General features: G+C 36.0%; 2 protein-coding genes across 3 annotated transcripts; both read left to right on the top strand.

The window, feature by feature from the left end:
• The first annotated feature begins 1,905 nt into the window (after positions 1–1,905).
• LOC114460866 (transcription factor 7-like 2) lies at positions 1,906–9,642 on the top strand. Of its 2 annotated transcripts, XM_028442739.1 has the most exons (11): positions 1,906–2,218; positions 2,314–2,444; positions 4,783–4,902; positions 5,683–5,875; positions 6,622–6,674; positions 6,776–6,841; positions 6,978–7,125; positions 7,227–7,334; positions 7,443–7,538; positions 8,488–8,846; positions 9,582–9,642. In XM_028442739.1, the coding sequence occupies exons 1-9, from the start codon at positions 2,201–2,203 to the stop codon at positions 7,500–7,502; spliced, it is 897 nt and encodes a 298-aa protein (XP_028298540.1). In that variant the 5' UTR covers positions 1,906–2,200; the 3' UTR covers positions 7,503–7,538; positions 8,488–8,846; positions 9,582–9,642. The 2 variants fall into 2 exon arrangements, with proteins under 2 accessions (XP_028298540.1, XP_028298541.1); XM_028442740.1 differs by lacking the exons at positions 1,906–2,218; positions 2,314–2,444 and adding an exon at positions 4,587–4,642 and having other exon boundaries at positions 4,750–4,902.
• LOC114460858 (forkhead box protein J1-B-like) lies at positions 8,797–10,542 on the top strand. Its single transcript, XM_028442723.1, has 3 exons — positions 8,797–8,854; positions 9,690–9,784; positions 9,904–10,542. Exons 1-3 carry the CDS (start codon positions 8,797–8,799, stop codon positions 10,537–10,539), a joined length of 789 nt encoding a protein of 262 aa, XP_028298524.1. The 3' UTR covers positions 10,540–10,542.
• The last annotated feature ends 1,065 nt before the right edge of the window (positions 10,543–11,607 follow it).

An 11,607-nucleotide genomic window follows, 5' to 3' on the forward strand; every position in this document is an offset into this window, starting at 1 on the left:
GCACTCTGCTACACAATAAGCTTTTTCACACTCTCGGAACATTCAGTTCCCGTGCATGCGTTCAAAGGTCGAGAGGTATAAACTCACCTTTGCTGACAGTGAGTCTGACAGAGATTTAGATCATTTTAACTGTTGGAGCGTTGATTCATTGAAAGATGTTTTGCGTTTAAAACGTGTATTGGTCTCTAAGGCAGAAAGACAGAGTTAGCTGCCAAAGCTAATGCTGCACACGAGCGAGCTGAAAATTTAGTTTTTCCTGATTTTTCAAACTGTGGACCTGTTCATCTTGTGCACTTTGTCCAAATTTGTAAATTGGATTGAAATAACATCCTAATAAAAATAATCATGGACCTGGTGTATGTTGGTAAGTTCCATCAATGGGAGAGGAGTGTGGAAACAGAAGACGTCTGTCGCTTTGATAATGAGACCAAGAAGTAGATGGTAATTATAATGGTTTTGTTACATAAATTAATCAAAGTTATTAAAAACAAAGTTAAAATACACAAAAATATAATAAAATTAACAGTGCATAATAAGTAAGTGTTGCCGTTAAATATCAAAAGCAAAAGGCTACATGGCTTGTGGGAAGAAAAAGACTTTCATTGATTCTGACCAATTATAGGCACTTAGGTCCTTGCTGTATGGAGTTTGCATGTTCTCCCTGTGCTTACGTTGGTTACCCCAAGAATGTGGTTCCCTCTGACAATACAAAAACATACTGTCAGGATAACTAGAGTCCCTATGTTGCCTGTAATGAATGGGAGTGTGAGTGTTGTCCGTTTCTCTGTGTCTGGTTGGTAGCCATGTGAAGGACTGGCGCTTTGTAAGGTGTACCTACGCCCAGCATAGAGCCCGATGACAGCTGGAGAAACGAGCAAGCTGTTCAGAAAATGGATGGATGATGACCTGAGAAGTATAATACGGGCCGGCGCACACTCTCACTCTACGAGGTCCGAATGCGCGCGCACCCACCTCCTTCCCTCGTTGCCTTAAAACACTTGACCCATGGAAAAAGAAGAAAATGAACTTTAAACTTACATGTTCCTCCTCCATGCGGGAAAGGCACTCCTCAGGCACACCTCGTTTGCACAGGAACCGCAACAGTGGAGAATCCATGTTTTCTTCCTTCGTTTGCTCTTACTTCCGGTTAAATGTCCACCATCTGGACATTATTATATCACGTTCGTACAATATAAGTATATTGTTCGCACAATATAAGTATATTGTTCGCACAATATAAGTATATTGTTCGCACAATATAGTGATCAAAAAATATTTTCAACTGTGGCAGCTCTACGCTTCCGTACTAATCCTTATTACATGGTCATTACTAGATTTGTGTCATAAATGGGATTTCTGAGATTGACTAATGTGATGTATTGCTGCCTCACAGTGAGAAGGTTGTGAGTTTGAGTCCAGGTTGTGTTTGTATTTCTTCCTCAGTGTGTACAGGGTTTTTATTCAAGTGCTATGGTTTCCATCCACTGTGCGGAAAATTTTCCTTTTATTTTATCCGGTTCAATTTTATTTTATTTTTACAACACCAAATGCAATGTCCTCTCATGGCACTCATCATAAAATATAAAGTCAGAGTATCTAATGTGTGTGCGTAAAGTACAAAAACCAAAAAGTATAAATGCACCTTTAACTAGTCTACATTTACATTTGTTTAAATGTTTACATTTTACATTTCAAATTCAAACTTTGTCCTGATGTTAACTCAGCATTTACATGCTTGTACATTTGCAAACCCTATTTTGCAGCCTGGTGACTTTCTCACTTTTTTCACTCTGATTGCTATTTTTTTTAATCACAAATTACAGGTTAAAATCATAAATGATAGTTATTTTAGTCTTTATATATCAAATTACTAAGTAATTAAATTATTAAGTAATTTCTAGCAATACATTTTTGGGTTTATCAGACCTGTTCACATGACACAGTTTGGTGACATGTCTCATCTCTGTTTTTGTTTTCTTCGAGGCAGGTATCTGGACAATCAACTTGTAAATGATGGATGTGATTATGCGTCGCTGTCCATATTTGGCTCGTGCACCCCAGGCCTTCTTCCAGCAGTCCAGAAAAGTTCTGGTCGGGTATGCCCAGCGATGCCCAATCATGATGGAACTGGCTGCAAAACCCATGGCCCCTACGATGGCACGGGCCCTCTGCTCCTCCTCTTCTTACAAGGTTCCAGAGAATGCGTCTGTCAATAAAGGTGAGTGTGAAGAAATAGCATTTTGTTCTATGTCATGGGCAGAAAAAAATATCCCTTAAGTTCTCATCATAACATTTTACTTTGCACACCTGTAGCACCTATGGAGGAGGCAATCTCTGAGCTACCTTCTGGTCATCCAATGCCACCATCAGGGCAGGCACTTGCTTCCAAATGCCCTTTCCTGGCTGCTGAGATGGGCCAGAACAACAGCAGTGTTGTCCGTCAGGTGGGCATGGAATTTGAAGAGCATGTGGAGGAAGTCCGCACTGTCCAGAAAGGTCTGTTTGATTGCTGATGGAGTGGATTGGCACATTAACATTTGTATTTTTCCCACTTATATTTGTTTATTTGTATTAAAATTTTAACTTTTTTATTTTATCACGTTTATTCATTTATTCATTCATATTTGGTTTTCCATGTAATTTGACACATTCATGTATACAATAAATAATAATGTACAGGCCTAAAACTGAAGTAAATATTCAGTCATTTCATTAAGTCATACAAGCATTTAGCTTCTACACAAGTGACGTCAGCATGCGCAACCTTTGTAATCATTTATATTGTAAAAAGTGTTCATTAAGGTTGTTTTAAAATTCAGAATAAACTCCCATTTGTTATTAGATGTAAATAAAAACCCAAGAAATGCAAATGACTGTATTATCATTTTTATTTGAATCTCACTTTCATCATGAATTGTGATTGAATAAAGTTGAAAAAGACCTAAAGTATTGATTCACTCAGATTAATCGATTGAATGCATGCATTCAATCGATTAATCTGCAGGTGTTCCAAACACTTCCATGGTAGGAAACACAAATTCTATTACGTAGGCATACAGACCACTTACACATATAACAGCTTTTTTGTTTTGCTCTGCCGCTGAGTTCTTTTACGCTTGAGCATTAAACAATTTGGACAATTTTACATCCCCAACTTTGTGTTTGGAGTCGGCTCTTTCCTCTTTATAGAATCTTGACCTCAACCCAAATAAATCTTCTTTGGGGTGAATTAAAGGGATGTTTTATACATGTTTTACATTCTAGGCTTAATTGTTCATCATCTGACGTCCAAAAGAAAGTAGCCAAAAATTGTCATTACAGTGTAAACTTTTTTAAAGGATCTAATAATTTACATTTCGGTGCATCCATAATATTTATATTTATTTACTTCCTTTATCCTTTATGCAGGTTTTCTCTGAGAGAAGTGCATAATATGTAGTATGTATTTATCTTTTAGACAGCAGGTGTGATTTATGTTTGATTGAAAATGAGATTATTAATGTGATTTTAGTTATTCATCATCATCATCATCTTTTATTTCAGATTCAGGAGTACATTTTAAAAATCATGGTAATGTGAAATTAATTATAGAGAAAATAATTGTAAAATCACAATTCTTTCTCAAGAAATAATCAGACCAAGATCAAAATGAATGTTTTTTTAAATTATTATCAAAAAAAAAAAAAAAACATGAAGGCAAATTAGAAGATGTTTTATTTCATTTTTTTACAGGATCATGTTTGTGGATGTGCAAACGGTGTAAATGGTTCACATCAGGTATTGATTCTTTCCGTGTTTTTGGCCCAATTTAATCATTGTGTATATTGTAGGACTTGCTGTATTCTGTGTTTGGTTATTGCATGGTGACTGTACAAAACCTGAAATTCACTTTTTCCCACAAATGCTCCATAGGCGAGTGTTTGGTTATGATTTGTGTACATGTGGGCACTTTTTGCAGACATAATCCATATAATATCGAGCCAAATCAAAGCCTCTACTTGTAAACTTTTTTGTAGGTAGTTTTAATGCTGATGTTATGAATAAATGGAACAAATCTATAACTGTACCTGCTAATCTTCTGCCCATATTTATTTTTTATTTTACTTTAATTCTTGTTCTATTCTATATCATTCTATCATGTCGTTTGCACATTGTGTTTTTTTTATTTTAAGAAATGTGTTGCTGATTAGTAAAACCAAACAGGAACATAGAAAGTTCCTTCTACTGAAACTTTTAGATTTTATTTTAACTTTTGATTGTAGTGTTTTGCAGATTATGGATTTTGCACCATTTTTTTTATTGTTCCCTCGAGACATTTGCACTATATCTGTAAGTATTATATTGTATTATAGTGCATTATTCTACATTTCAAAATAGGTTATATATATATATATATATTTCCCGATGATGTGGTGTTTTGCATGATTGCATTGTTTTGTCTTGATATTTAAAATAAATAATAATGTGTACACACTGTGTATTGACTTAAAAAAAAGAAAAAAACTTGACCTATTTTTATTCATTTTTTTTTTTTTTTTTTTTAAATTTTATTTTATTTTTATTCATGCATGGCCTAAAGCTGGCCCTGCTCTGGGGTCACCAGAAATGTGTGATATCAGAATGGGGATACAACCCAATAAAGGTTGGGAACCACTACGTCATCCACACGAGACAAAAACAAATACGTAACTTTAAAAAAAAAAAGAGCATTATTTAAATTCACGTTTTCCATCTCTCACCCTATATAAGCGGTTAGAAAGAAAACAAACTGTTTTCCAGCAGTTGTATCTGCAGTGCGCTGTGCAGTCTGCAAGGAAAACTCTGTCAGGAATCGTCAGCGACCCTTTCTCGACATTATCAACAAGGAATTCACATATTAACAACCCCTGCTCTCAAAATGAGGTAAGTAGAAGTTTTATTAGGCTTTATTTGACCGGAAAGTAGTTCCTACTATATTCCACCAGGCGGCAGCATAGTACATGTGGAGGTCATTTATCACAACGTATGATAATAATAGCAACATAATTACAGATATAACTACTAATTCACATGATATACAGCTGATAGCAGTGTGGGACACCACTATTTACACAAAAATGACTTATTTTTAATGATGTTCTAACACTTTTTTGTAACCATTGTATTTTTATTTAAATTTTTTGGCTAAGTATGTTATAGAAGAGCAATTTTCAAGTGTTTTGTGCGACCTATTATTATTTCATTTGCATAAAATTGGAATTCAAATAATTTCGCAAGATATGGGTAATTTTGTGTGGTTTTGGAGTCATTATGTGTGTTTTTGTTATTTTTTGGGGGGTTCTTATTGTAATATTGTGTAATGTTCTGTCTTTTTCTGCATTTTTGTCATGTATTGTATGTATTGTTGTTGATTTGTGCGTTTTTGGGGTCACTTTCTGTATCTTTATTGTTGTTTTTTGTATTTTCCTGTCATTTTGTGTCACTTTGTTGACAGTTTGTGTGTCTTTGTAGCTATTCTATAATGTTTTTGTTGTTTCCAGAGTCATTTTGTTCATTTAAGTAGTTGTTGTGTCTTTAAGTCATTTTTGATTTTTTTTTTTGGGGCATTTTATTGTTGATTTGTGTTTTGGGAGTAATTTTGTGTATTGTGTGTGTGTGTGTGTCTGTATCTTATTTATTATTGTTTATTTCTTTGTATCACAGGACACCATTATCCATGGTGATGGAACCTTTGGTGAAGGAGGAGGAGGAGGAGTTGAAGCATCTCCTACCTGAGATCACCGATATTGTGCAGGTCTATCCAGAGGTTGCAGGACTGGTGCACTGGGCGACTTACCCTCTGACATCATCTACTCATGTTTGTAGATGTCCTCCTCCACCATTAACAGACCTCAAAGTAAGAATCACTGAAACACATGGTGCCAATGTGGGCAACATCACAGCATACATTTGTTCATCCATTAAGAACAGACAGGCTTTAAGGCTTTAAGGTTTAAGGCTATCGTAAGAACCTAACACCTAGTTCAAGTTTGATGAACTCACTTAAACTGGAGTTAGAATCCAGTAAGGTGTAAAAAATAAAAATAAATAAATAAAATGTGGAAGAACACCCACTTTCAGAGATATGGCTGTATATAGTAAAGCATAAAAATGGAAAAATATGGCCTTTTTTTTACTGTTCAGACAATTTTAATATTTGAAGGAAAAATTAATAATTAAGGGGTATACTGACAGAAAAGAGGCTCAGACGCCCACACCAAGAACATGAATATCATTTTTTTTCATTAATTAGGAATTCTATCAAAGTAACCAAGAGATGAAAAACAAATTGGATGATAGATAATAATTTTTAGTGTATTTTATAGCTGATTTAAGATGTGGGAGACAACTGACCCGTTATCATGGTACTAACAGAAAGCTAACATAAGAGGAAGGTCACGTTTTATGAGGTTTATGAGAAATTGACAACGTAATTGTAATTGACTTTCAGAGGGAAAATTATATTTCTAATTTGAATTGTAATTGGAAAAATGCAGGTCATCGTAATCATAATATAGCTGTACTTGAACATTTATTATTGAGGATGTAATTGTAATTGAAAAATGCAACTGGTGTCTAATATTCATGTTTTTGTGTCTCCAGTTTTACAGCAGTCCATTCTTCCCACCTGAGTGTTTTCCTTCTTTTGAAGAACGGTAAGCAAAGCAAACAAACACACCTGATCCATCACAGACGTTGGTCCACATGTTTGTGACATGATTTCTCATCCCGCCTGTTTATGTTTTTATCTTTGTAGAGATGAGTTGGATGAGTTATTGGCTATCATGCCACCAGAGGCCCTGGAACCCGTCCCAGTTCCAAAGTAAGTGTCCTTGAGTTGTTTTAATTGTCTTTTTTCCTGAGTAACTCTAGATCAGAGTGTCTCCCTGCTCTCTCTCTCTACTACTCTCAGCTACTGTTTCCCTGCCCTGCTCACTGTTTGTGTTTTGTTCCTTCAGGAAAAGAAAACACGAGAAGGATAAGGGGACGTATGTAAAGAAACCTCCCAACGCATTTATGCTGTTCTTAAAAAGCGAGAGGAAGACAGTCCAGGAAGAGCTCGGCATTAAGAACAGTGCTGCAGTCAATCGAGTTCTTTCTGAACGCGTAAGTTTGTTTGTTCCTCGATGAATGATCTGTGATCTTCACATTTTTGTCTTTGGTGTGTGTGTGTGTGTGTTTGACACTTTGTTATTGTTCATCCACAGTGGAAGTCTTTGGCAGAAGACAAAAGGCAGATCTTCCAAGCTGAAGCCCAAGTGGAAGCTCATATACACGCTCTCAATAACCCAGGCTGGAGCAACAAAGTGAATTACGTAAGTCTACTGCACAGAAATGTTTACCCATCAACCTTAGAGGTGATGACATCATGACTGTGGAAGTGTTTTATCAGCTGACTAGAATTGTCACGTGTCTGTTTTTAGGGGACAAAGAGTAAGAAATCACGAACCAAAGCTCCACGTCTGCCTCCACCCTCCTACTGATGGGATTGTATAACAAACATTACTAACATACTAACGGTAAGTATCATTACTCAAAACATCATTTCATTTTATGTTGATTTTATTTCAAAATAGTTTTTCCACAAATGTGAAATCAAGTCACCAGTTACCACTGCTCCTCAGGGATGGGTTAAATGCAGAGGACAAATTCCATGTATGTAACAACATTACATGACCAATTAAAGGCGAAAGCCCCGATTTAATCTTAATCTTAAATTTAATCTTAATCTTTAATCTTAATCTTATAAAACAAGAATAATGTGTATCTAAACTGATGTGCAGACACAGACACACTCTGAACACAGGTTTAATCTCAGATGTGTTTTAGTCTAAAACACGTGTCAAACTAAACTTTAGAGCATCCAATTCATCCCCTTGGAAAAAAAGAAATTGATATCTCATCTTCTCCAAATATTTCAAAGAAACTCTAGTCTTTTCATGCTTAGATCACATGACGGAAGTCATTTTTAATTGCAAATTCAGAACTCACAGTTTTTCTCAAACTGTGCAATTTTCATTAAATTATTTCACAAGGGTTCCCTGAATTAAATTAAAGTTTTGTCACAATATAAGAGAATAACCTGCCGGGAATAATATCCCTCACTTATGGCTTGGATATTGTCGATACCTTAATCAATACTAATGATAATCAATCAATGCTCTAAAACAAAAATGAGGTGTACCTTAATGTGATGTGCAGACACAGACACACTCTCGGATAACAAGGTTTAATCTCAGATGTGTTTAATGTCCCAGTCTAAGAGTATTGAGGTTTGCATCAGTATAACTTCATTTTGTGTCTGTGCTCTCCATAAATTGTTTGAAATGCACATATCAGCATCTAAGATGACCTTTAACAATGGGAATGACTTTAGTTCATGTTGGATTCTATCATAGAGACTCACCTAGAAACAAGCCTGCAGTAGAATCAGAAGACTCATCAGCTGTTCTCTGTTTTTTTTCCTAGCACCAAGGACAACAACGACATCGGCAGCAACAACAACAACAACAACAAGGGCAACGTCAGCAGCAACAACGGCGACAACAACAAAAAGAGCAGTGTCAACAGCAAATTCAGCAGCAACTACAGCATCAGCTGCAACAACAAGATCAATGTCAACAACAGTATCAGCAGCAACAAGAAGGGCAATGTCAGCAGCAACAGCAACAGAGGCAGCAGCAACAACAAGATCAATGTCAGGAGCAGCTCTTCCATGAAAGCTTTGACACCGACTCTCCGTCCAGCCCCGCCGCAGGACACACCGCAGCCACCGGGATGCCTCAGTACCTCGGCAGTGACTCCACCGTTGGTCCCCTGTTCTCCAGGTACCAGGGTTGGGGTCAATTATAGTTGCAATTGCTTAATGGATGATTAATTACAATTATGGCGTAATTATAATTGTAATTGTAGTTTTAATGTCGTAATCATAAGTCATTTTTTATTGAGTTTAGATACTTGACTTTGTAATTGTAATTGCCATAAAAATCCAATAAAAATTGTCAATTATAATTTAACACATGGATCCATGTTAGAGTTCTAAGTTCAGTTCTACACATATGTAGTTAATAGTTATTAAATCATGTTTCATTTCAAGCTTTCTCACATTTTATCATTTGAAACAAAAATGAAACTGAGTGTTATACTGATATAAAAAATGCTCAGACACACACACCAAAAATATTAAAAAACCTATATTTTCATTGATTAGGAAGCCTAACAAGGTAACCAATAGATATGAAATAAATTACATGATAAATATTTGTTTTTAGTGTATTTTTCAGCTGATTTAGGACCAGTTATCATAAGAGATGCTAACAGAAAGCTAACACAAGAGGAAGGTTAACTTAATTTAGGTTATTTATTACAGTGTCAGTGATTAATTGTAAATGAACTTTAGTAATTGAATATGTAATTGTAATTGACTTTGAGGTTTAAAAAAATTGTTATTGAAATGTAATTTGAAAAAATGCTGGTCATTTTAATCATAATTGTATTGTTAATTGACAATGGGTAATTGAAAATGTAATTATAACTGAAAAATGTAATTGACTCCAACCCAGGTACCCTCACATCCAGATGCAGCCCATCCCTCTGGTGGAGGTGGACTACAAGACCAACCCAAAGCAAACCACCTCATTCCACTCCTCTCTCATCTACTGGCCATGCAGGCCAGCGAAACAGCCCAAAGTCACTTTGTCCACCATCTATAAGTGGATCCAAAGAGAACTTCTGCTACTACAGACACGCAGAGCCCACCTGGCAGGTAAGTGACACCCACTTTTATTATTTATGACTATCCATCTCCCTTCATTTATCATCACTTACTCATCTTTGCTCAATGGTTTTGTAATAAATATTGCTTTTATTGTGTCTTTGTTACAGAACTCTATTCGTCACACCTTGTCCCTCAACAAGAGGTTCAAGAAGGTCCCTCGACAGAAAGACGAGCCCGGCAGAGGAGGATTCTGGCAAATCAACCCAGATCACTCAGACATGTGTGTCAACAGACTTTTCAGACAAAGGAAATGTTTTCAGGGCTATCAGGACACTGCAAGCACTTCTTCTGTTAATGAAGATATGAGTCCTGAACAGAAGACCCTGTCGCCTACGGACAGTAGAGGGACCACGAGGTCTACAGAGACACTGCTTGATCTTGACATTCTTGCAGCAGCGTGTCTTGAAGTTTTCGGTGGGAATTGTAACACCTTGGAGGATTTGGACCTCACCTCTGCTGTTAGGGTCCAGGAATGTGAGATGGAGGGGATGCAGCAACCAACAGGAGAGCAGGAAAGGTGGTGGGGAGGAGGAGAAGATACCATGAACCACCAGCTGTCCTATGGCTACATGGACCTGTTATTCTCTGAGCAGTCAGAGGTAGGAGAGGTGCAGCCATTGGTGGAGGTCACAGTGGGGACAGAGACCGTACCCCAAGCCCTGGATCAAGGCTTTGGTCTGAGTGAGGGCTTCTTCACATCTACCTATGACCATCCACCACCACCAACACTGACTGTCCTATAACAAACCACGTAAGAATCTTTGTAATATGTATATATTGTATTATATGTGAAATATGTTTTAAGTTTGTATTTCTTTTTTGATTTTTAATTCATATTTTGTTCAGTATTTTCATTTGTCTTTTGCTATACATTTTTGTGAACTTTGTTTATATATTCGTTTTCATCATATTTTGCTCCCTGGGACTGAAAATTCTTTTTTTTTACTTTTTCACTGAAAGTTAAGGATAATAATATCAAACCAACACAGCTCACCCTGAAAAATGATACAATGAAGGACAGACTGAGGACACAGACTTTATTATCTTTTTTATTATCAATCTATAATGCAAGAAAGGTTGTGTGTGTGTGTGTGTGTGTGTGGTATTTATAACAAAAATAGTAACAAAAACAAAAAAATAACATTTATACAAAAAGTACACAAAACGACAATTAAAATTGAACACATGGATCCATGTTAGAGTTCTATGTTCGGTTCTACACATATGTAGTTAACAGTTATTAAAACATGTTTCATTTCAAGCTTTCTCACATTTTATCGTTTGAACAAAAATGAAACTGAGTGTTATACTGATAAAAATAAATGCTCAGACGCACACACCAAAAATATTAAAAAACTTATATTTTCATTGATTAGGAAGCCTAACAAGGTAACCAATAGATATGAAATAAATTACATGATATATATTTGTTTTTAGTGTATTTTACAGCTGATTTAGGACCAGTTATCATAAGAGATGCTAACAGAAAGCTAACACAAGAGGAAGGTTAACTTCATTTAGGTTATTTATTACAGTGTCAGTGATTAATTGTATATGAACTTTTGTGATTGAATATGTAATTGTAATTGGACTTAAGGTTTAAAAAATTGTAATTGAAATGTATTTGAAAAATTGGTCATTGTAATCATAATTGCTTGTTAATTGACAATGGGTAAATGAAAATGTAAATAACTGAAAAATGTAAATTGACCCCAACCCAGGGACCCTCACATCCGATGCAGCCCATCCCTTGGTGGAGGTGGACTACAAGACCAACCCCAAAGCCAACCACCTCATTCCCACTCTCTCTC

This window comes from Gouania willdenowi, unplaced genomic scaffold (genome assembly GCF_900634775.1).
Source record: "Gouania willdenowi unplaced genomic scaffold, fGouWil2.1 scaffold_82_arrow_ctg1, whole genome shotgun sequence".
Classification (NCBI taxonomy): domain Eukaryota; kingdom Metazoa; phylum Chordata; class Actinopteri; order Blenniiformes; family Gobiesocidae; genus Gouania; species Gouania willdenowi.